Below are 26,322 nucleotides of genomic sequence, written 5' to 3'. Positions count from 1 at the left end.
AGGCAGAACACTCTCTGCAGCAGCATAGAGAGCGCAGAGATTAAAGCAGCTGGTTCTTTATTTATCAGCAAGTACGTGTGCTGCTGTGCGCCTGCACTGCTGTCAATCCATCAAGATTGTTGTCAACTTTTTCCTCTGGCGCTGGTGCTCAAACAGCAATACAGCCACTAATGGGAACAGAAAATCAAACCATTAACAGAATTTAGTGATAGCAATTTAATTGCCTCTGGAACAAAAAGGTGGATTAATGAGAAGAATTGTTTTCACTGTAATAAGGTGTCGAAAACAAAACAAGTACAAAAAAAAAAGGTGCTCAGTTAGGACTGGAATACAGATCAGAACAGAAACACAAAGAAAAATTACACTTATCGAAGGTTTGATTACCAACCCAGACCACGGCCTTGAGATGCCGTGTGTCTAACAGTGATTTTAAGATCTTGATCATGTCAGTGGATATTGTCTGGTATTATATGGGATGTATTATTCCTCCAGTGGTCTCAAAGCAATCAAGAATTTGTGGCTGCACTTGACTCACTTGATCTCCGTGCAACCTGAACGTGATGGAGCTCGAGCTGTTCTGTAAAGAAGAAAATGGGTTTATCTACTAAATGCACCTTTGGCACTGGTTGAATACTATATTTGGAATTAACCGACATCACTTTGTAGAGATATGTTTTTTAATTGATATGAAAGGGTTTTTTCAGTTTGAAAAAAGTTGCATTAAATCCAATTAAATGCTGTAAAACAAGCAAGATAGATAGTTAGATAGAAATAAAGGAATAAGGGTGATACCCATGAGTTATGAGGCATGACTTAGCAAAGTAGTTGAAGATTTTCTTTCTGTCCACTTTTAATTTTCATTTCAGTTCCAAAAACTTGAAAATGTCCAAAGGGGTGTAAATACTTCATGCAGGCTCTGTAGTTTGTGTTGAATTAGAAATCACCACAGAAAAAGGCATGTAAGAGAGGAGCTCTGAGCACAGAGAAGACAAATGCTGATCATTTGGAGTCATATGGAACATTGTAACTACATGATTGCATCAGACACCGTTTCCAAAAGGCACCTGAACATGAAAATGAAAGCACCCGCTTTATTCACCAAATGTTTTCAGCTATCTCGTTTCACAAAATCACCCATAAGCACTCTGCAAGTGCTGGGCAACAATTATGGAAGCACTTTAAAAAAAGTAGAAATAAATCATGTGCATCCTGTAATTTCTCTCTTACTGTGTTTCATAAGGACTGACAATGCTTGACAATGTTTTGACCAGTGATAGGCTTCCTCTGTGAAGAGAAGCTTGTGTGTCATTAGAATATACTGGTAACACAGTGTATATACAATATATCAGCAGATCAAGTACACATGGAGCATGTAACTATTATGAATACATACATACTACATGTTTTTTTTTAAATTATTGTTGGAGACAAATGACAGCCATGAACACACAACCAACACTTTCAATGTCCATTATTTTTTTTTCTTTTTATTATGAGAGAAATGTGACTTTACATTGTTTATCACCCTGAGGGTGAAAATAAAACATAAATAAAACATTATTACAAAATGTTGCATTGAATCACAAATGAAACAATTCATTTTTTACATTTGTTGTTTTTTTTTATACAGAAATTATATTTACACATTTGCCCTTTTTGTACATTGTGTAGAATACAACAGTTGTGTACCATTTGTATAGTACAAACATTTCCTTCGTTTCAAAGCAGAGGTATAAAAGCTCTCCTCTATCTCCTGAGAAGATGCTAGGTTCTACTCTAGTGCATTTTATCATTAAGATTTAAGGCTACGCAGGGTTCACCTGATGGACACACTCGTCTCATGGACAGGCCTATCATCATCGGGGGAAAAGAGTTCATTTTCCTGACTCACGTCAGCTGATTGTCCCTTACAAAGAGAGGTTTGTGGTTCTGCCCGGTCGCTCGCTCCAACCGTTACACCTTCTTTTTTTCATATTAAAGCTGCTGCTGACTGGTTTCATTGAATAACCAATTACAATCTCTGACAACTTATTTGTTTCTGCAGTCAATTACAAATACCGTGGGGAAACTGTCAGAGTATGAGAGCCCACGCTCATCACATTATCTCTGTATGGCAATGACCTGCTGAGAAAAATATGTTAATTTTGCACAGTGGGGAGAATATACATATATGAAGATGAAAATAAAAAACAAATCAGTTTCATACTTTTGGTTGTTGTTGATGTGTAAAGGACGGAACTCATTTAGTCATAGGTGCAGTGCTCCCTAGTGGTCAAAACACACCTGAAGCAACTGAGAAAAAATAAGCCCATTCCTCTGTTTCTTTGACAGGATTACACCAACACCATAAACAAAAGACATGAAGAAACTAATGGGCCGGTCCTTAAAGCCTCTTAGAAGACTTACTATGATAAACCGGCCTGGACAGGAAGTCAAATCCTCAACACAGACGGCGAGTTAACAATCAAGCACTTAAACGTTAGACAAAAGAGGCAAAAAGGAAGCGGATCAGTGACGCTGCTCTGTTATTCACTGGAAAAGCAAGGACTTTTTTTTTTTTTTTTTTTTTAATTTGTCTTCTGCTTTTATTTCCTACCTGTCCAGCAGGTAGCTGTGTGGCCCACTATGGGGTTAGTGGGGCTGAAACATAGGCTTACGGGTTACCTTGGAAACATTACATAAAAGCTACCCGCCCCGTTTTAATTTTACACACTAACAAAATGGAGCCGCAGCATCTTTTATGTACTTTAACCAATTATCTGGCTTTGGATCATTGTTGCTTTTCATCAGCATCAAATTATAAAAACCCACATAATACAAAGATCTCCTCGTTTGATCTTCCATACTGATAATACACACACACTCACACCCACACACACTCACACACTCTCAAACACTCTCACACACACACTCACACACACTCACACACACACACGCTCACACTCACACATTGAAAAAAAAAATGCATCAACATACTAGGACCAAAGTGCTTAACAACACTGATGTGTGTTGATTAATTTGAAATGATCAGAGACTGGGTTAGACAGGTTTCGTCATTAAACAGGAAAACATAACATCATCTGTTTTTAGTTAATGTCCTTTCTCATCTTCTCTAACCAGCTGCTTTGTCCCTTTATTAACAGCCTCCATTTCCTAAAACCATCAGCTGTGTGCGTCCACTGAGTCTATAATCAGAGGTAAAAGAGGGAGGTTGAAAGAGAAAGCTAAACTATTTATCAGACAGAGGCCATTAGTATGCTACCTGCGGAGTCATATGCAATTAAAAAAAAAAAAACGAAGGAAAGCCCTGCTCGTTGGCGCTCAGATGAAAGATGATGGCTGCATAAAAGCCCATTGACAGACAGATAAGTGAGGATCAAGCTAATATCCATCCAAGGCTCTAAAACACACTAAAGGATATGAATTGAGCCATTATACACAGGGAGATATGTCTCATTCCTTTCATTACTGTTGAGTCTGGAAAAATAGACACGCACATCTGAAGAGTTTCACTCCAAAATGGAGATATCCATAATTCAAATAAATTAAAACCTCAGCAAGGAACATGATTGATGGCATAAAATCATTACAGAGGATCGCTGGAGTTAACTGAAGTTATCATGTGCCAATTCCACTTTGCTTACAAACCGGAGACAAAATTCGAACATGTAATCACATCTGCTTTTCAAATCGCGAGTAAAGGAATGTCAGGGTTCCAGTTTTCTGTCAGCGTGGATTTATACGGAAACATTTTGGAAAGAAAACACTGAAAACATTGATTAAGAAATGCACAAAGGACACAGAGTTTAGGCGGATTTTCCCTCCGTGGTTTCAGTCTATTATCAATGAAGATGAGGAGGAGTGAGGCGTTTCCAGTGCCACAGCGAGCTTGTTGACATTCATATCTGTTTCCAAGTGGCATTTAGATGTGTGTGTGTGTATCTTTTTATGTGTGGTTAAAGCCACATGGAAGCAGCCCTGCTTCATTTTGTAAATTAATATAACAGCGTGTTGGTGTGGGACTTAATGCCAGGACGGACAGTTGAAAAAAGAAAAGGGGGGGGGGCTGGTTGTGGCCATAAGAGACATGAAAACAGGAAGGCAGTCAGGCCCATAAGATAATTGGTAGAACTTTCACAGTGACAATCCACTGTGAAATGTTTTCATTGTAATACAGAGCTTTCACAAATGTATATTTTACTCCAAAATGCTTCATAATGACTTCTTTGGAAAAGGAAATGGGTTTTTTTTGCGCAGAATACCCAAAAGCGCACAGCTAATCCATGTTCCCTATTTTAAAGTACTGCAAGTGTGTGTATTCCTACGTGCACACGATATCAGAATCTCTAAAATATTCTGCTCTCCAGAAAACTACAAGAAGTGGTGTTTGATTTAAACATGCAAGAAAGCACACATTTTCTCTTTTTCTTGCACGCAATGTTAAATTGCTCTACGTTATGAAGTGAACTAAGATGCTTTCAAAGGTGCCAAAAAAGCCTGGTAACAAGCTGCAGTAATGCATGTTACCACTCAGCAATAACACGTTCCTCTGCATGTCGGGCTGGCCTGATGGGTTGATGGGTTGATGATGATGAGGAGGAGGAGGAGGAGGAGGAGGAGGAGAGCCACTTCCCTCAGCAGAAGAAGATCTCTCCGTCCAGAGGAGGCTCAGGGCGGTGCTGGGGGTCTGGAAGGAAGAGAGGAGAAAGAGTCAGTGTCACCGTCACTGTTACTGTATGACGAGTGTGATTGCTGATTTGTTGTAACATTTATTCTCCAGGGATGTTTAGTGAGCAGCATCAACCTGCTTCATATTGATCAAGCTCTTACCACAGTGCACGGTGCTGCCATTGAGATCCATTAAAGAATTGACTAAATCTGCCTCAGTGAGCAGCTCAATGTGCTGTACTCGCTGCTCACACCGGAGCCATCATTTCACATCTAGACATGCATCAATCTGACTGGCAGGTTGTAACAGTGTGGGGATTATTATTCTAACAAAAGGACAACGTAGAGTTTAGTTTTTATTTTTCGTTATCATTTCGAAGTCTCTTCATGTTATCCTGAGCTGCAGCGGTGGCATTAGAGAGTAAAAGCATCAGGAAAAAACATCGGAAATAAAAGAATCTTAAAGCTAAATGAAAATTCGGCTATAATCATCATGCAGTTATTAAGTTGTAAACTCTTCCTCTGTTTGTTAGAAGCTCTGTTTTCAAACCAGATTGGACAGATGGAAAACCTGGAACAGCAAAAATCTCTCCTTTTCACCTAATTTGTAAACTCTTTTGTCCTTGTTGGGATCCTGTAGAATGACTCAGTTTTTTCCAGCGATCTGACTGGTCAGTAGTTGGGCTGTTGACGGGTTCTAATCTGATCCTCTGCCCCGGTTAAAAGTGAGCCACCTTCGTGACCCCAGCAAACCTGACTAAAGCCCAAAGATAGCTGGATAACTGAAACATCACAGGGCCCAGGTGAGCGTGCAGCTGAGTGGACTGTGGTTACAGTCACTCCGAGATAAAGGAGACAGAAAAGATAAAGCAGCAAGTGTGATGCAAGCTGACACTCAGAAGCCACGTTTCTTTAAAATGCATCACCGGCCTGTACGACAGTGACAGGCTGAACAGACGATGATGTTATTATTACTACACTGTTGAACATAGGGGACACAGTGTCACTCAGCAACACTTATCTTTTAAAGGCTACATATACACATGGTTTATTGAAAATGTAACTCTGATTTTATGGTTTCTGTCTTTAGCACAAATAAAACATCTGGAAACATCTGTGCTTATATGTGAATCCCTATGTAAAACATAGGGGTACTGTATGTGAATGAGCCACTGTGTTTGCATAATGCTTTCATATGAGTTTTGAATTATATTACATTAAATTTAATAGTCTTTACATTTGTAAAATTAGAATGATTGAATATACAGTATTATCTACTATTGCCAAAAAGAAAAATGGGATAAAACAACCAGATCAAACATAAACTTTTATAGACAATATTTTCATAACAACACAGTCATATTACTTTTGAATTTAGGGCTTGTTGCCAGTCACTGAAGTCAAAGCCATCACCCATTTTTTGGCTGCCTATTTCCTCTTTCTCTGATAATCAAACATCATCTGTCCTTGACAAAAACACTGCGCTCCACCCTGCTGACTCAATATAAGACACTGCATAATTAAACTAAATGTAACCCCCCCCCCCTTCATTCTTTACCTGCTGTCTGTGCACTCCCTCCTTTGCCCTTCTTCTTCTTCTTTTCCTTCCCCTCCTTGTTCTTGCTCTTGGCCAGCTGCAGCAGGCTCTTTGAGATCTGGTTGTTGGCTTCGCTGCCCTTGAGGTTGGCATTAGTGGAGGATGAGGTAAAGGGATTGAGGCCTTTTCCTTTGGGCTTGGACTGCTGGTGCTGCAGCCTGGGCAGGGAGGAGGAGGAGGAGGAGGAGAACTCCAGTGGGTCCAGCTCCAGAGACTGGGAGCTGCCGGGGAACTGGGATTCATCAGATGTCGTCGAGGGAGTCCTCTGGAAGTAAAGGCGGTCGGTTAAGACTGGTGAACAGCTGTTGTCTACATTTGTGAATGAATATGTGAGAAAAGGTTCAGATTTTTATGTTTTTCTAAGTTGATCCTGAATAAAACATGAGCATAAATGTTTACAAAAAATGGTTTAATGGTGGAAAAGGAAAGTCTGAAAGAGACCAAAACGTGAACTGTGAAGCTGAGCAGCAGCGGTGTGCGGGATATTCTTTTTTCAAGGCATAAAAACCTGGAAACATAACCCTGCTGTTTGGATAGTTGGTTTGCTCAGTAATTGAATGTCAAGAGCACTTTTGAATTCACTTTCAAGAGGACCTGGGTTCAAGCCTCCTATATAAGTATCCATAAACATCAACCCTGCTGAAGTGTCATTGAGTGAAACACTGAGCCCCTCCCAGCTCGGTGAGTGTTCCCCTGCAGCGCAGGGAGCAACAGATGATGTTATTATTATTGTTATGATTTTAAAAATGTCCCGGCTCACCTCAGCCAGACGGAGCTCCTCCATCTTTTCGAGCTGCCGCTGCACGGCCTCCCTGTCCCTCTCCAACTTCCTCTGGGCGTCTCTCAGCCTCTCCAGGTCTTTCTGGTACTCTTCCTTCTTACTCTGCAGCTCCTGCTTCTCCACCTCCAGCTCCTTGTGCTGCTTCAGCACATCCTCCTCCTGCAGTGGTTGAGAGGTGCATTGATGGATTTATTGAAATGATTCAGGACAAAGACATGGCATGGTCTCAGATACTGAAAAGGAAGTTCCTTCATCATTGTACATTACATTGATGGGACAAGTCTGTAGGTCTCCGAATCACTGTTGCATTTCAAAATAAAATGATCATTCTCATGCAGTAATTAATTCTAATCAAATTAGAGTAAAAGAACTTTCATTATGTTACTATATGTTCTGTATTACTGTAAATTTTGACAAAATCTAAAAAGACTTTACTCCTCTGTGTAATATGGGCTTTACACTACAGTCAACCCCACATTTATACAAAGCACAATATACTATGATTGTTCTACATTTTCGGTTCTGCAACAACCACAAACGTATTTCATTCACTTGTAAATTGAATCATCTATGATAAGCTACAGTGACGCTGTGAGGCTGGGAGGCCTGTGTTAGTTTACTCTACTGTAACTGACACTCAGTACATCTTTGATTATTGTTAACATTTTGAAAGTTACAGAAATGATAGAGAGTGCTTTTCTTCTCCCTGCTTTTTCTTCGCACTTCATCATTTTGTGTTTACAGGTCAGAATTTAGCAAGTGAGTTTAGCTCTTTGCAGCAAACTGAGAATCTGACGCGTAAACTGAGCCAAGACAAATGTAAATACAGCAGAATGCTTGTGCAATGAGGGCGGCTTCAAAATGACACTGCGGTTATTCACAGGAAGACCATACTACCTTGTTTTTCAGCCAATCACAAGTTATCGGCATCTTCTGAAGCCAAGAACCTGAGATAGTCATGCTAGCTCTAAGCTTATCGTTAGATATTGCACTAAACTGAGAAAGATGCAACGTCTTTGCTCCTCAGTTTAAATTTGATCGTGCAGCTTTGATCTTAGTGCAACTACACTTACAGTTGAGGATTGTGTTTAGGGTTTTTTAGTTAGAGGGATATTTTTGAAGGCCCCCTGCTATCACTACAGAGCACTACAGGAAACCCTGAGCACCTGGCACAAGTCTACAATGTTATTTATCATAATATACAGTGCAAGGTGAATTATTGCAAAAACCTGACTACTAAGACTTACAACTGCATAGAAACATAGAACAATGCACAGAGCAAGTAGAAAATGATGCATAGTTACCTGCACGTGCACGAGCATCTCCCTTTCAGTCAGCTGCTGTTCCCTGAGCTCCCACTGCCTCTCCCTCCTCCTCTTCTCCTCAGCGTGAGCTGCCTGTTGTCTCTGCAGGGATGCCAGCTCCTGCCGCTGCTTCTCCAGGCTGCGCTGCTTCTCCTGCTCAATCAGGGAGTTGGGCCGCGAAGATGGCCGAGATAAAGACGTGCAGGAGGAGGAGCGCTCGCTCAGGGCCTGCCGCTGGTCCTCTATGAAACTGTCCTGCTGGACCACCACCGCCTAGATTAGACAAGACCGGATTCACATCCCATGGAGATTAGGTCAGACACATCCCTCCTGCTATTGTGTGGTATTTGGCTACATTTTTCAAGACATTATTATTATTATTTTCTCTGTCTATATTGCTATGCTCATACTGCACCACAGAGCGTCTAAAGTCTAATGTTTTTTTTTCCTTCTTCCTTTCACACAAGAAGCGAGGTTTTCAAATTCACACTGACAGCAAAAAGCTTCATAGTGTTGCATCATGTTAAGTCTGATCTGGAGCGCATGGGCATATCGTACGCAAAGAATGTTACCTGCAGAGTGCTGAGCAGGAGATGCAGATTGGAGACACTGTGAAGGACCTGCTGTTGGGAAAAGAGAAACCACTGAGTATCATTTAACCTCAAAACATCATCTCTGTTCTTGTTGTTTAGATGAGATGAAAAATCCTGCAGGAGAAAATTGTCTGTCGGATGTTGCCTCGGCTTATTGCTGCACTTGAGTCATTGCTTGTTAAAATATGAAATGAGTAATAGTTGTGCATCATTTTAATCAGCGCTCGCAGTGGATTTCATGTGATATGAATCTACCACTGCAGGACTAAGCCAGCGTGAAACACTACAACTTCACAGTTTACCGTGATGTGACCTTTTCTCCATTAAACACTGAGAAAGAGACAAGGCCATGGAGCTTTCAGCTGTCACCAGTGTTTACTAAGACACAAAATGTTCCAATTAACGTTCACCGTGAACTGCACAAAATAGCATTTATAAAACAGCAGATCTGCAGGTGGTGTTGTGTTATCATACAGAAACACAACACTGAGGTCTGTACAACAAAGGGAAATAAATAATCAGATTGTGCAATTCCAGTATCTTCTGTAGGTTAATATTTTATACTTACATCTTGTATTTTATTATTGCTTCACATTGAAGCCAAAAGTACCAGAATTACTGTGTGTTCAGCATCTTTTCATCGATTTTTGTGAAATTTGATTTACTGAAACTGTTATCAAACACTGGTACCACTGGTAACACTGTTGTGTACTGTGTGAAATTAAATGTTGACAACTGGGAGTGGACGCATTTCACATTAACAATTTTTCAACTTTACCGTGTTAGAATAAGACTTAAACCATATATTTTATATATTAACTGTAGGTGTTATGGATGACCTTTCAGAAGAATTTTGATGCATTAATGTGGTTTGTCTGCCTTACTTTTTCATCTTGCTGAGTTCTACTGCTATCTTACTTGCACTGCTTAGGAAGCTTGCTCTGTTCTCATGCATAATTCATTTCCATCTTATTTTTCATTAAAACTCTTCTTAAAGCTCACTCTTATGGACACTCTTTTATTAAATGACTCCTTCCTTTACAGTTTGCTTCCCACGTGCGTTTGCTATCAGTTTGATTGAATTTTTGTTTCTTCTTGTGTGCTTCGAATAATACTAACATCTAATACTACTAACACAAACATCTACAGTACATGAACTACTACTGTCTGAGCTAATACATTTATTGATGCTGATAACAATGATGTTGACACAGAGTTTTGACTGTTTCCATGTAAACAGCAGCTCTAATTTAATTAGGGACAGGAAGTCAGTGTTACCTCACTGTTCCTCTTCAGCAGCAGCAGCAGGTTGGCGTTTCCTCCCTGCACATAAACACAAACACACACTGAGTACAGCCAGAGCTCATATACACACATCTGCTGGTGGGTTGCATCATGTGTGTGTACAGTCAGTGCACGAGAGAGTGAACAGAGTACAGTATGAATATGAATGCGATTATAGCTGTGCATGTGGGTGTGCTGCAAAATTCTAATTGTATCAGGCTGTGATTGTGCACAACTGGTGCAGTAATACAGCAATCCTGCAGCTGTTGCATTACAAGGAGCTAAACATCTCGAAAAATGTTTTTTCCATGTACAAAAAAAAAAACATAGACTAATGTGAATGGAACAGAAAATGCTTGAATTAGCTCTGTGTTGTATTTTTAATGATGATTCTCACTTCTGCTCATACTCCCTTCTTAAACGCTGAACTCTCTTTGAACTTTTGCTCCATGCCCAGGATAGTAACAGTTTATACTTAACAGCCTGGTGTCTATGTTCAGAGACAGGACTGCAGACTACAGCAGCTCGCTCTACTAAAACATTCAAGAAACAATTATGTGCTAGATACATGCAGGATAAACGACTGCAAAGGCGAGCCTCCAGTGCAGGACTCCAATAGCAACACCTAAGGCGGCCCATTCATTTCCATCCACTATTGAATTCTTACACAACTGATAGTCGCCATTAGCAACGGGACCTGGCAGGACAAGTCAAGAGGCTAATTCACTGGAGGGAGAGAAGTGGCTAAATTCATCTTAATGGTATTGTTAATTTTGGAGGACAAATACACCCCCATACATGGCCTCAAGTTCTCATTGAGGCGAGGGGGCGTAGCGCTTTCAGATTCAAGAATAATTGGCTGCTGGGATACTGACCTTCTTTAAAACACTGTCAGACTCCGTCCTGCGCAGATCTCCCACCGTATCCTCGCCCTCGTCTCTGTCTCCACCTGACATAAAGGGAGACCACAGGAGAGATGATGAGCCAGGCAGCAGAGGATCCACGTTCACAAACAGAGAGAGCAGGGCCGCAGTAAATGTACAAACTGAAAACCAGGTCTTTAGGATCAAATCAATATGCCACATGAGCATGTGATGAAGGCAATCACATTTTAAAGATGACGTAATAACAATTGGTTTTCTTTCCTCCACTTTATCATACACAGCTGAGAATCTGTCGACAGGTGTCCAGTACAATTACGAGCCCAGATGCATAATGAACACTGTTCAATATCCAAAGTGATAAAACAGTTTCTATATGAGAGGCTAAAAGAACATGCCAGGCTGGTAGAGTTAAGGTGGATATTAATGCTAGTAGTTCATTTGATGTGAAACTTATTTTTGGGTAAGTGAAGATAAGAACTGTGAATATTAACAAGTGGCGTAGTGACTGATAAAGAGGCAAATGAACTGCGGCCTCAAGGTGGTCACTCCCAGCTCTACAACCACCCACAAGAAGAAATAACAATCATGTTTTCAGGTAAAACTCAAAATCACAGCTGAAATTTCAGAGACATTTCTTCAGATTAAGATTTCCGTCCTGTGCAGTTTACCCAGTCCATACACACAACTTCAAAATTCACAGGCAAAATAGTTACATATCAGAGGCAACAGATCAACAAACATGGGTCAACACAAGGGAACAACGAGCAGCGTTAAGTAAAATAAAAAAAACAAAACCTATACGCTTTTTAAAAGTTTTATGTGTAACAGTGCACATCTTGGGGAAGCAGGTGATTGTGAATCAAAAACAGACGTGGTACAGATAATATAAAGGTGACATCTTCTCATATTAAAAACATTTGGTAGTTTAAAATTATCCTGTTTATGTTCATACAACACATCAGACTTACAGCTAAGGTGATCAAGCTATTGAGATATATTTATATAACCTGTAAAGTCACAGTTTTGATGTCTGCAACAACACGTGGTGTGACCACTAACCCACTGATTTTTGAAGGTCGTGACCTGCTTGTTCATCGCTGTGCTAGTAAAATAAGTGGATCTAACCTGTCATCTGTGAAGACTTTTTGAGTTACTAACACACATGAAAAAGTGCTGCCCTACATTTTTGTACTGTTTGTGCTGATGTTACATATGATACCTCATCTGCAAGTGATGCTTAACCTGTTTTTGTATTCATTTAATTATCATAATACTATTATTTGCATTTTGTTTTCCTTTGCTTTTGCTTTTCCTTCCCACCCCACTCATCAAATCTCTTCACTTCACTAAGCCGTCCTTTGATCTGAAACAACAATCTAGTTTAGTTGATTCTTATACAACTCAAAATCCATATATATCATCTCATTTTCATAATACCTCAATTGTCTCCAGTGTCTACATCAGTTACTCTGTCTGCTTCTTGAACAAAATAATGGGTAAAATGTAGCTTTAAAAGCATCACAGTGATAAAAATACACGTGCACTTTTGTTGTTTCACACCAGTTGTACTGGTGTGGAAGTGTGGATCTCTCATGGCTCAGTATCTGCCACGCTGTCAGTAGAGTCCCACTATGAGCAAGCAACCAGTTCAGAGGTATCGCCCCAGGCCGTGTCTCCCCTAGGAAACTTCAGCTCTACTGTCCAAGCCCCTGTCTAAAATGTTTTATCTAACTGCACTGAGCAGGGGAATTGTGGGAAGTGCCGGGTGTGGTTCCTGCTGTTATGTGACCGCTAAAAATCAGGTTTTAGGATGAAAGTGAAATATTTTACTTTTCCTGCTGTGCTGGGCTTTCAGCAGTTTCAGCACAGCACACATCTGCAGTCCAGTCATTGAGGGGATGCAGTTATCTGGACCAGCAGGTGGGTTCACTGTGTTTGACTGTGACAGGCTTCAAACATGTAGCCTGGCTGACCACTCGACCCGACTGTGCTCTCTGTGAAAAAAAAGCAACATCAACCTACACCTACTCTTGTTGCTGTGCATCTGGTGACTGTCGAAGCCTCCGAACGTCTCAGCCCGACGGGGCAAACACACCGGCCCCACGCCTCCTCCCTCCTGGACGCTGGCCATGGCCCCGCCCAGGCTGCCGTTCACCAGCGCCTGTAACGTCTCCACTGTCACACACACACACACACACACACACACACACACACACACACACACACACACACACACACACACACACACACACACACACACACACAGACAGGCACAGACACACACAGACAGACACAGACAGACACACAGACAGACACACAGAGAGGAAAACATCAATGTGCAGGTCAGTAAATGAATTATCCCGGCTAACTGTGTTACAATTCGGCTCTGCACTCATGAATCCTACCAGGCACTCAACCTGGTACAGGCTCCAGTTGCTTAGCAACTATTGACAATCTGTTTGAACCACAGAGCTCTTTTACAAAAAGTTTAAATATCTGTTCCATCTGAGATTATATAAACTCTGGACACATATATACAGCACTGTATCCACATGTAGATAGAGCATGCAGTTCTGTGACCTTCCCGGTGAAAATAAGGAGAAACAAAGCCGTCGCTGATGATTGTGGATTCTCAGTAAAACACAATAATCAGAAGAGGCAGAATAAATGACTTTATTGCTGCCAATTCACATATCAAATAAGTACGATCACAGCCCCAGGCTTTAGAAGGAGGAGACGACAAATACATTCTGTAATAGTGCAGCTAAACCTTTCCAAACCATTACATACATCTTCCCTGCATTAGAGCTGCAGACGATTCATCTTTAAATGTCAAACAGTTACAAAACCCCCACACTTTAAACAGATCTGGTATTTTTTAAGCAACTACATCTTTTCATGGAACACCCTTTTCCTGCAGCAGTAATTAGAAATCAGTTATAAGAGGTAGCTGCATCTGTGCACACTTCCTCAGTCTGCATAACTCACAGCTCTGACTGATCCAGTCTCTCTGCTCTTTCACCAAGAAGCATATTAATTGGTTTTTTTAAATTTAGTGAGTATGTATTATTTAATGCTGTATGATTACACTGTACGGTACTGCAAATGACAATCAATCACAACACTATTTTTTCTGTGTCTCTTTCAGTCAATAATAATTTTTCTACAATGATGAGAATTTTTTAAAAAAAAGTCAATCTTCTGAATAAAAATCTTATTTTTGTCAAACTGCCTGAAAACAAGTGAAATTAGGTTTTATGATTCAACAAGATGAAATGCTTTAAGAATACTTTCTGACACACTTGTTATATGGTATTTTTTCAGACCTGCTTATTTAAATTTGAAGTCAGTTTCACGTGCAGAGAATGCACTGTGCTGCTCTGTCTTCACATTCTCTCTCTGTCACAATCAACAGTATCTCTCTCAGTTCACCTCTCAGCTCATGCTGCTTTCTTCTCATACACATTTGACAAACAGGGCTGCCAGAGTGCCAAACAGAGCTGGAGGAAAAAAAAAAAACCCAAAAAACACTTTGACTCCTTTAATGTTTTCTATACATTCTCTTTAAATCATCCCAAAACTCAACCTCTGTTGAGATCCAACTACTGAGCCAATTACTTTCCAAGTATGTCAGAAAAGGTGAATTATCAGATGTTTTCTGATAGTTAATATCCAGGTTTTCTTAACATAGTGGTCTAGTTTAGCTAGTAGCCATCTAGCCCTTTAGATAATTGTCCAAATTTCCACATGCAGACTCAAAAACAAACAGTAGAAGAAATTTGAATTGCATTGTGATCTGTGGCTGGAGATAGCTGTAACAAATAAAACATTTTCATAGCAGACAATCTGACTTGTAATAACATGGAAAACACAAAAGAAAGTAATAATATAACCTACAGCTCTGTTCAGCACAGCTGTTTCAATGATGGGGTCTTGCTTTTGTGCATATTGGCTCACTGGCTTAGCTTAGTGGGACACTTCATATGGAACAGAGCCGTTGTTAATGTTATTAGTAGCAATTCAGTGCGTTTCCTACCATGACAAGTCAAACATGTCTCGTGTGAAAAAGGTCTATTAGGCAAAAGAAATGCTAAATCTGCTGTTTTATTTTAGTGCACTCGTGATGGGTTATGTAACTGATCCTTGACAAGCATGTTATGAAAACTGATATGCCCACTCTTAACAGAAATGCTACCGGTGGTAACAAGACTGGTTTTAAGTCTGCTGCAAAGTTACTGTTACCTCCCCTGTAGCCCTTCAAGCTCCTTTCTCAGGGACCACCACCCAAGTGATGGCAGATAAGGTTAGGCAGTAGGGAGAAAAGCTATTCTTTTTGTGTAGGGCAAAGGTTTTCAAAACATGTGGCGAGGGAGAGACGATTGTGTCTGAAGCTCAGCCCATAGTGTTTTGTATTGATTTACAAACCCCTGGTCATAGGTAATAGTGAAAGCAACGAGCCTTAGTGTTGTCTAGCACACTGTTACTGTTAACATTCTGCTGGTAGATTTCACACTTCCATGTGGGTATGAAAGCAAAATTACATCAGGTAATACTCCCATGTGCCAACAACGTGTCACTTAATACGCAACATGGGTGGTACCACATGTGTTTTTTTTACAGCATCGTGTATTTGTTATAGTTGATGAAAACCTCATGTGTTCATGTGACGTACGACCACCAGCTCTAATAATTCACTAGAAAATATGTGGATGGAAACTGAGAGAAGGCACCTCTGCTCTTTCTCTCTGTTCAGCTCACTTCATTCTGCCTCACTGCTGCGAATGCTCGATGAACGATGCATCCCTAGGACATATATTATAAATACTCCCTTTCTCTGTCTTACCTTCCAGCAGGGCATCCTTCATGATGGACGCCCCCCTGGGTGGCTCCAAGCTGCAGGCTGACCTGAAGAAGGGTTCGACCTGCTGGGAGGCCTCCTCGCCTGGATTCAGGCCCTCCCACATCCCCCTGAAGAGCCGCACCTTCTCCTCCAGCAGAGACATGATCTCTGTGTCTTTCTGCCTCAACAAGTCTGACCAGCAGACACGGACAGACAGATAGACAGGGAGAGAGAGATGAGGACGGTGAGGAAAACATTTTGTGATACTAGGAGCAGATTTGCCCCAGTTTTCAGTCTCTCACCTCTCATCTCCTTGGCTTTAGTCTCCAGTTGTCTCTTGTCATCTTCGGTCTCACTGGGAATACCTTCATCCTCATCCTTCTCCCTGTCCAACCAAGAGAAGGAAAGCAAACATGATATATTACATCTAGAGCCTTAAATAATACTGGAACAAAATTGGCAATATTCACAATATTTATGTCTACGTCTATGACAACATCAATAACTAATGCTCAAATCAAACAGCCGACATTTTATTTACAATATTAAAAATTACAAACAAAAACATTCATTGCACATTCAATCATTAATTAACCATTTCAGTTATTTGTCAGGCAGAAATGCACCATTCACTATTTACATTTAACAGACTGGAGAATTCTTTAAAAACAGGAGTAATGAACATAATCATTAGCTTGAGCCTCGTCTACAAACAAACGGTGGATACAACACTGATATCACCGGACTATCATTTAAAAAAAAAAAAATATATATATACATATATATATATATATATATATATATATACACACACATATACACACAGTGTTTTGGTAGAAGACTATCAGAGCATCAGTGGAAAACTTTTTGTTGATTCTCTTCCATTTCTGCCAATAGCTTGATCTCAGTTTTGTATTTTGATGGAAGTCAGACAGAGAGAGAGAGAAACAGAGTATTAAATCTCTCTCCCTCCCGCTGGCTGTAGTCGAATAATCCTCTGCTTATAGTGAGCTGCCCTTGAAGCCAATCCAGCATTAGACTGTCCCTGAGTACATCCCATCCCCAGGTAGAGTAGTGCTAATCCTCCTGACAGCACAGTGCTCTGTCACAGCTTACCGTATATTACTTTCCAGAGACCTGGGCTAGGTCTAACTCCTGGGTTACAACACAAACGAACTGTGGGTGAACTCTAAGAGGCCAGCACTGAATGTAAAGCACTATGAAGGTGGAGTTTGTTTTGTAATTGAGGTTTATGAGTTAGAGGAAATGGGTTGGGTTAGGTGGGACATTCATCCTCAAGTAAAACTTTGAGTAAAAAATATTTTTCTGGCAAAAAAAAGCCTTAAGGCATTTCAGTATTTGCATATTTAAGTCCCAAATGTTTCTGAGTAAAAACACCTCAACAAACACATTAAGAAACCCCACTTACATGGACTGCATGGCTTCTTGGATCAGATGCATCCAGGTGTTGCGTTCGTCCTTCGAGCTGGCCAGGACCTCCATCATCTCCGGCTTCTCGATGCCTGCCGTGATGAGGAAGAGGCCGCGCTCTTCGTTAGCGACCTCCCTGACGATCAACTTCTGGAGGGAGATGACCGTGGAGCGCTGGTCCTACAAGGAGAGGAGGGTGGGGAAGGAACGGAGGGATTGATGGAGGCGGCGAAGGAGGAAAAAATGAAAAGAAAAAGGAAGATGACAGTGGGAGGGTCGAGGGAAGAGAAGGGGAGGAGGGGAGAAAATGGTGAGGAAGGGGGAAGAGGATGGTAGAGGCAGGATGAAGGGTGGGTTGGAGCACAAGAGAGAAGGAGGGGGAGAGGAAGAGAAGGATAATTATGGGAGGAGAAAAGGAAAGCAGGACAGAAACAAGTGCAGCGAAGACAAAGGGACAGATAGAAGGAAGGTCAGTCAGAGAAATGGATGATTATAGAAGAATGAAAAAGATTTGGAACAAAGAGGGAAAGAACAAAAAGACAAAATGAGATTCTGTTTATCATCCACATTAGTGTCAGCTGACTTGTGGCGCACCAGCAGTGCTTACATCCTTAACGCTGCAAACACAGTGAAGCACGTTTTAGTATGGTAACACCGCAAACCGCCGTTTCATTTCTGCTCTGTCCAGCAACGCTCACACAATGTAACCACATCCCAGAGTTTTTTGATGCAATCTCTTGTCTTAGGTTTAAAGAAAGAAAGAAAGAAAAGGTTTTTATTTATTTTTCCTTCCCCCCTCCAGCTGGCTCTCCCCTTCCTACTGTGACTGTGCTGAAAAAAACAGGAGTAAAATCCACAGTCCTTATTCTGTGCACAGATGCATTCTTAAATTCAAAGATCAAGAGCATTTCTTCTTTCAGAATTCCCTTTTTTGTTTTGTTGTCTTTCCACTGTAGGTCAGCAAAGATACAAGATGGAATCTGTATTAAAAAAAGACTATAACTGTCGATGATGCTCATCTCATTTGACTAACTCAGACTCCGCATCATCTTAGCCACAGCCGTCCAGGTGCTGTGGCCTCTCTGTCCTTGTTGCTACTGGCTCATTGTACTGTTGATGAGCCTCAGACCGGAAGCTGACTCTCCCCAAAACTCAGCCTGGGTCACATGGCTGTCATCCATTTAGAAGCACATGTTATTCCTCTTTACAAAACAGCCTTAACTCAAAAATGCCAAGCTTTATTTTAATGATGGATGTGATTACGATGCCACAGGCCTGCTTCTGTTTTTATTCCCTCTGATGGGTGTGTGTGTGTGTGTGTGTGTGTGTGTGTGTGTGTGTGTGTGTGAGAGAGAGTTTGTGTGCCATGCTATCAAACTGTGAGTCCTGTAAACATGGAAAATATGACTCAAACCTATATGATTTATCACAGTTGGGTTAGATGCCCAGGGCCAGATCAGCTTTATTAGGTGCAGCTAGCGAGCTAGCCAGAGGCAGGCAGTGTTACACAATGAGAATGCTAAGCAGGGCAGCTAATGCTAACAGCAACAACAGTAGGATAGGAAAATATGACAGCAACATCTCTGGCAGCGCTCATAAGAACTTTATTACTGAAGGGACGGAGGGAGGGAGGGAACATGGGGGGAAATGATGGAGGGAGGAGAAAGGAGAGAGAGAGGGAAAAGAGACATAAGGAGATGGAAAGAGAGAGGGGGGGGAAGAGAGAGAGAGAGAGAGAGAGAGAGAGAGAGAGAGATATGACAGCAGGATCCTACCAGCATGGCGAAGACATATCTCTGGTCTTTCTCTTGGAGGAAGACAAAGACGTCTGACAGGAGCAGAGCGTGGATGTCTGGAGGGTCAACAGGAGAAAAGCAGTTGTGGTTGGATGAGAGGAAAGTTAAAATATATAAACATATTTCCACATTTTACATACTTATGAAGAGAATCGTGGAAAAACATTAGTTAGCATCCTAACCCTTTAGTCTTCCCTGGCTGTTCTTCAGCTGCAGCGCTCCTTCGTGGATCAGCCTCCTCCTCAGCAGATCCTCCCTGGCGAAAATTTGGCCGCTCTTCATCATCATGATGGACTTGCTGTCCATGCGGCTGTGGAATTCCTTCAGACGGCGTCTCTTCTCGTGCTCGTTCACCTTGCTGTCGACCGCTGCGATCACCTCCTTCACCAGCCGGACAGACTCCGTCAGGTCGTCATAGTCTTCCTCGCTCTCTGCGTTGCACATGTGAAGAGAGAGAGGTTAGAAAGGCAGCGGTGGAGCAGTCCGGCGGTAACCACAGTCTCAGGTTAGATTGTAACCAGACAGTAAAACATTTAACCTCAGACCTAATTATCAGCGGAGTAGAAACCAAAGCCGACTATGAATGTTCTTCACTTGTTTTATGTGAAAAGTTAAGATTGTAAAGATTATCTTTACGCAGGTGCAAAACCAGCAGAGGTAGAAATGAAGGTAAAAGCCATTAATGTTAGTCCATTTGGTAGTTTACTGGCTCCAGACTAACACACTAGAACCAGATGATTAAGAGTGGTACAGCTGAGGAGGAGTTTATGCACCGCAGAAGGTGTCGTGAAATTTTGGTACCTGTTTTGGCATTTAAGTGTGGCTGCATCTCCACTTGCTCGGAGACTGTAATGAAAGCCTGTTTATACAAACAAAAACTCTATAAAGTCAATTAAACTACTTTCATGTTGACTGAGATTTGCCTCTTTCATTTTGTTTCTCCCACCATTATAATCACCAAATTTTGCATATATGTACACATTCCTCCTTCATGTGAAACAGACAGTTTCCTTTGAAAAGATTATTGTATCTCTTTTTCTGCTCATTTATCCAACATGCGAATCAAAGTCATTTGTATGCATCGCTGGCTGCACTGTCTGACCCAACAGTTTCTGCTGTTTAGGTTAATTACAATAGATATTCTGAATACATCTTCTTTCCACAACTGTTCAAAAGCGAGTTCCCCTTTAACCTAAAAAGGCCCATTCAATACACCTTAATGACATTTTAGGACTATAATGTGCTTAAGAATGCACCTTATTTCCTGTTTTACTAACTGCAGCTTCTGGTGTTTTTTTCCATTGTCGGAGTAGATGAACAGAAAATGGATTCCAGGATCTTTAGACAAATAAATCACATTTTGGAAAATACCTTTATTGGCTTTATCTGAAGCTCATTAACATTTTATGTCATATCTAAGTCTTTACAAGAAAGCCAATAAGTGTATTTTCCAAAATGTGGACCCATTCCTTTGTTATGTCTTGTACATGCAGGTGCTCTTCTCTCAGCGTGTTGAGCAACTTTGGCTATCGCTGCTCATGCTAACTACAGCATGCGCCTCATTGAAGACAAACAACACGTAAAAGTTTTTGACTCCAGAGTCAATGTGCATCTCACACTTTTCTCCTGTATATTACGCACCTGAGTTTTAGACCCAAAACATATCATTTCCCCCCAAACTGCAATATTTTCCCCATGTGGCTGTTCTACTCCAGTGCTCCTAAGCACCAAAATACCATCTTTAACTGGTAGTGTACTGTGTTATTTCCACTCAGTATATATCAGAGTTGGCAGGAGAGTCTTCTTATAGCACCTTGGGGATTAAGTCGGAGCTCCCCCATCCCACATGGAACTATAAACAGGCTTTGGGGAAGGATTAGAGAGAATGTACACAGTGGGAGGCCAGCTGACGAGAGCTGCTTTAAATCAGATATAAATATGGTGTGAAATATTTCAGTTCCTCAAAGTGCGCTTGTTCCATTATCCTAAAAACACCCATGTGACATATGTCTCATTTTTCTCAAAATATATGAAAGGGAATTTAGGTTTCCTGAAACAAACAGCACTTTGGTGTGTGTCGCAGTATAACAACTGAAAATGAACTGCAAATCAACTTGTTTCTCTAATGATCTATGAGCCAGCAACATTCTCTAGACCCGAATGCACTGATTAGCCTTATTCTGTCATGTTGTCTGTCACTTGTTTATGCAAAAATCCTTTAGATGAGAGTATAATTAATGTAGCCCACCAGCTGAGAGTTTCAATTTAAAAAACACTTTTGACAGAATATGATAATTTTCTTTACTGCCTTCAAATCTATGACTTTAAATTTGCTCTTTAACTCTTCATTGACAGGTAGAAACAGTGTAATACAGCAGCATTTCACTCATCTACTTTTCTGCTTAATTATTTCTCAGTAAGTTGGGTTAAAGATGTTTTGTAATAAAACTACAGGTTAAACACCAACAACTACTGCACTGACTATACCTAAAACTATCAATAGAGTTAGCTGCTTTGTTAGCCTGCTGTCATAATCTGTGGTTATCCAGGACCTTTCCAATTAAAACTAACTTTCTCTTTCTAGTTTCCCCCAATCAAATCAATGTCCAAACACAGTAAAAGCATGGATGATGAAGCTAACCTTTAGTGTGTTGTAGCATTCTCTGAATCAACACCGGGTACTTTGTTATCCTCTGGGTCACCAGCAAGATGCATTCTGGGATGCCAAGCCTCCGCACAATGCTGCTGCTCATCTTTTTCTGAAAGAGTCATCAAAAGGCGCTTTAGTAAAACGTGCCCATACAACAGGTGGCGCAATCAAGACAAGGTTTCACATAACCAATAGGAACCCATAGAACTCATTTGTTGTAGAACTATGCTGTAATAATACTTGAGAAGGTGTTTACTGTGATTATGGATATGACACATGCACAGGCTCAGAAGCACTAAAGCCTCTATAATCAAAATAAATACTGTTGAAGGGTAATTTGACTTTTATACAAATGTTTCCAATACATGCACCGATGAAGGTTACATGCAAAAAAATAAAAACAAGAGCAAGACAAAGCAAGAACCAGCTCCCTGGTTGACACAATGTCAGTACTTTATACAACAGAAAAAAAAAAAAGGAACAAAAACAAGAAAAATATACGTTCAACAGAACAAACAAGCATGAGAAGAGACTTCTTCAAACAGCCACACTGCTGTAGGGTAGATGTATGACAGATACATAGATACAGGCTGAGATGAAGGCCTTACTTTGATGAAGGCTTTAAAGCGTTTGTCTTTGGTCAGCAGGTCCTTGTAGAAGTTGACAGCTTCATTGTGGCGGCTGCAGAATCTTCCGTAAATCCTCCTCATACTTTCACCGTTGAATCCTGAGAACTGGAGCAAGAGTTTGAGTGATGTTAATACACAAAATAAACACAAGTGCAGAAGCTAGAAGGCTAACACTTCATGTAGCAGGGCTCAGATTTCTATTTTCTAATTTGAACTCAGTTGATTAGTTTGTGTGTGTGAAGTGTCTTTTGGTGGTATCAGGTCCTAAAACAGTAATACATGTACATGTATGCAGCACATTAAGACATTAGCATTTGTTGATGTTATTTTCCCCAGAGCTAAGGAATGCTATCTTTTACAGCTGTTCTGACACTTTTTCTTACACCCACACACACACACACACACACACACACGTTCATCCCTTCTCTAACCTGGCTGACCAGGATGTCTCCTATCCTGTTAATGATGAATCCTCCGTCCAAGCATCCCCCCTCCAGCTGGCACTCCCTCTTCCTCTCCAGGAGGCGCAGGAGGTGCTGCGTGTGCAGATCCAAGAGCTCATCTAGGACGGGGAACAGCTTCTCCACTGTCTGGAGCTCAAGCTGCACCTCCTTCTGCAGGCCTTTACTGTACACTTCTGACATGATGCGTAATGTCCGGATGTGATGCATCTCCGTCTGCATCAGCTCTGAAAGACAGGAAGTGATACCACAGAATGACATAAGCAGCAGTTTTATACAGCTCAGTCAGTCTCAGAGGGCGACAAAACCTTTCACTGAATTCATGACATGATGTTGCATCTGACTGCACATTTTATATAGACATGAATGAGCCTTTCAGAATCATTTCATTTAAATTTATTTGCAAGTAGATTCTAATCAAAAGCTAGAGCACCTCTGGGACTTTCAAAGCACACAGGATGTATGTCAGTGTATATTTAAATGAGGTGAATCTGTAGCTTCAGTAGACCATTGAGACTTAGATGCAACTGAAACAGAGCGAAGCGAAAGTCACAATAGTCTGATGAGGGAACGTGAGTCTACCAAAGCCCCAAATCACAACATATTTCAGTCACCTGAGAGAGGACAATTCAGATCCTATGACAGGTCACAGAATAACAGTGTTTTTTATACTACTGACGTTGAGCTAAAAGGCATTAACCCATTTCTCTGCTTTAAGTTATCACAAATTATTTTAATTATTTTCTTTGTAGTTTCCCAAAAATTTTGAAAAAAACAACTGGGCAGCTTTACCTAATGACCATAATATATTTTTCTTAATTTTCAATTAAAAGCAGGTTTTGTTCAATCAATCGTGTGTGGTGATTAGCTGTACCGTAGATGACATCTTGTCTCTTCACCAGCTCTTTGTCCAGCTGCTGCAGGTATTGCTGCTCCACACCTAAACTCCACGAATCAGCTTCCAGCTCTTTGGCCTCCGCCTCAAACTCCCCCATCAACTGCCCGTCCATCATCTCCGTCCCTGAAGCAATAACACAGTTTGCACTTGACACATTGATTTTCATAACATCACCTTTCATTTATACTAGTGGATTGTTATGCCAGAGCCCAGTCTGAAGCATAAAATATTTAGTTTGCTGTTTTCTATATTTCTACTATTATTTTTTTATATTACAGATTTAGTCATTATTCTCACACTGAACTAGAGAAGTTCACTCTCTGAGGATGAAGGTGCATGTGTGTGTGTGTGTGTGTGTGTGTGTGTGTGTGTAATGACCTTCATCAGTGAGCGATTCCATGGACTCTGTGACCTGGTTTGTTCTGTTGAGGGAGTCCGTAGACTGAGAGAGATACCGCAGGCCTTTAATGGGAATGTCATCAAACACCGGACTGAATGGAGGAATAATAATAACAACAAAAGTTTCATTAACAATGTTGTTTCATAACATGTCACAACTACAGATACAAACTAACGTACAAAACTAAATAATCAAGAATTATTTCAATACAAAGCAACATAAACATTTAATTTCACTTAAATAATATGAATAGCTGAGGCTAAATACCACTTAATACACAGTAAACACACACACACACACACACACACACACACACACACACACACAGCGCTCACCCAGCGATGTTGCTTATGGACAGACTCTTGGACAGGTTGTTGCCATGGAAAGGCATGATGCTGGTGTGTCTCCGTGACGATGGGATCATCAAAGAAGAATGGTCTTCAGGGGACAAGATGGCCGACCAGGGGCGTTCCCTCGTCCCACCAGCTGAACCAGAGACATACATGCAGTGCAGTTAGCAGTAGCCTCTAAACCCTCCAATCAGCAATGTCACTTGAGGAACCTCTTCAATCTGCCTCAGTTGTTTTCTATTGCTACAGTTTCTTTTAATCACAGAGTTCAATCCCAACAAAAAAACCTTTCAACAAATAAACAACAACACCTTTTGTTTAGCTTCTTGACAAATCAGTTTTGAAATGATCCGATGGGTTTTGAAAAGGTTTATGAATCTAGGTGAGGAAGGTTCTTATAACCTTTTAACTGATCTAAAAACATGGAAATTGCTCAAATTGGAGATACTGGTGTAGGAAATCCTGCACTTAAATATTTTCTCTTTTACTTTGAATTATTATCACAAGAGACAGACACACCAAATCCCTGGATCACAAAACCATCCCAAAAGGAACAACTTGTTTTCAGTAGGTAGACAAACTCTACGTTTTGCTACATGTAGTGCAAATAATTGTTCTGCAAATGATCACGGGGCGTAATGATTACGTTAGGAATCCCAGTTTGGCTTGACACTCACATTTGTTCCTCATAGTGACTCCAGGAAAAGGGCTTGAATCTGGTACTGCAAACTGCTGCTTGGGTAACTATCCAGAGGAACAGAGAATAAAAGCATAAATGACGAGCTCAAATCGATATTGGCTTCAAGACAACAGGAATCAGTGGTGGAGTAACTGTGAGGGAACTTTTACCTTCATCTTCACCTTGGCACAGAGAGGCAAGCTGTCCCTGCAGCCCTTGTGGACGGAAGCATTGCAGTCTGGAAAGAAAAGCAACAGTACACTCAGTGAATACTATGAGCTTGGTGATGGAGGTGGGGAGGAAAGGTGGGGGCTAGAAATTCTGACTGGTTTTCATAGCCGGCCAGGAAACTCCACCAGCCCACTAATGAAAGCCAGACTGGAGCAAAGCATGTGATGCAATCGAGATGTAATACTTCTTCTCATAGACGATGAAGGGAAAAGAAAAAAAAAAAAAAAAGAGATAGGCGGAGGAATGACACACAGGCATAAAAACTGAATTACATGGGAAAATTTCATTTATGTAAACATTCCCAAATCACCATTTTGGAACAAGGGTCATCATGTGAGAGTGCTAAAATAAGATCTGCTCTGTAATCTGATCCCGTTCAGTCTATCAAAGACTCATTTCTTCTGTTTTCCTTTAGAAACTAACATACAGTGTTTATATTTTACACCCTCGGTCATTTTATAAGAGCAGAGACCTGTCATACAAGTGAAAAACTGAAGTTGTCGACCAGGAAGTGGCAGCAAGAGGAACAATCTTCACCGAGTTTCCACTAATTTTCAAAGACAAGAAAAGCTTTAAACTGTCGTGTTGCACAAGTGAAATCCAAACACACTATCTGACCTAGTCATCCATGCTAAAAGGCGCATGACATTTCCGCTCCTGGGATTACATCAACACATTTACAGTCACAGTCAGGGTGACAAAATCATCCAGCAAATATAACAGGGCAGTAACAGAGTTCCATTTTCATTTCCACCTATAACCTGAAAATATGTGCTTGTATAACAGTAAAAAAAATAAGTTTATTGTGTGATATATCAAACTATAACCAGCACAGTAAAACCATCT

At 40.9% G+C, this 26,322-nt stretch overlaps 1 protein-coding gene across 6 annotated transcripts in view; it reads right to left on the bottom strand.

The window, feature by feature from the left end:
• Nucleotides 1–1,467: 1,467 nt before the first annotated feature.
• LOC130184275 (A-kinase anchor protein 13) overlaps nt 1,468–26,322 on the bottom strand; it is a 103,668-nt gene continuing 78,813 nt past the window's right edge. For 5 of the 6 annotated variants that reach the window (XM_056400229.1, XM_056400425.1, XM_056400500.1 and 2 more), the window contains 21 exons: nt 25,416–25,483; nt 25,244–25,310; nt 24,552–24,702; nt 24,195–24,307; nt 23,793–23,939; nt 22,889–23,145; nt 22,437–22,562; nt 21,820–21,937; nt 19,361–19,609; nt 19,158–19,234; nt 17,381–17,562; nt 16,254–16,336; nt 15,955–16,143; nt 13,140–13,286; nt 11,103–11,176; nt 10,222–10,266; nt 8,923–8,973; nt 8,351–8,623; nt 7,026–7,205; nt 6,227–6,530; nt 1,468–4,687 (listed from right to left, as the gene is read on the bottom strand). In XM_056400229.1, coding sequence (XP_056256204.1) covers nt 4,635–4,687; nt 6,227–6,530; nt 7,026–7,205; nt 8,351–8,623; nt 8,923–8,973; nt 10,222–10,266; nt 11,103–11,176; nt 13,140–13,286; nt 15,955–16,143; nt 16,254–16,336; nt 17,381–17,562; nt 19,158–19,234; nt 19,361–19,609; nt 21,820–21,937; nt 22,437–22,562; nt 22,889–23,145; nt 23,793–23,939; nt 24,195–24,307; nt 24,552–24,702; nt 25,244–25,310; nt 25,416–25,483 — 2,954 coding nt within the window. In that variant the 3' untranslated portion in view covers nt 1,468–4,634. The remainder of the gene's footprint in view (nt 4,688–6,226; nt 6,531–7,025; nt 7,206–8,350; nt 8,624–8,922; nt 8,974–10,221; nt 10,267–11,102; nt 11,177–13,139; nt 13,287–15,954; nt 16,144–16,253; nt 16,337–17,380; nt 17,563–19,157; nt 19,235–19,360; nt 19,610–21,819; nt 21,938–22,436; nt 22,563–22,888; nt 23,146–23,792; nt 23,940–24,194; nt 24,308–24,551; nt 24,703–25,243; nt 25,311–25,415; nt 25,484–26,322) is intronic. The other variant, XM_056400381.1, reaches the window with a different exon arrangement.

Source organism: Seriola aureovittata, chromosome 1 (assembly GCF_021018895.1).
Source record: "Seriola aureovittata isolate HTS-2021-v1 ecotype China chromosome 1, ASM2101889v1, whole genome shotgun sequence".
In the NCBI taxonomy this organism is placed as follows: Eukaryota; Metazoa; Chordata; class Actinopteri; order Carangiformes; family Carangidae; genus Seriola; species Seriola aureovittata.
Note: the sequence above shows the minus strand (reverse complement) of the source record. Positions and strands in the feature narration are given on the sequence as shown.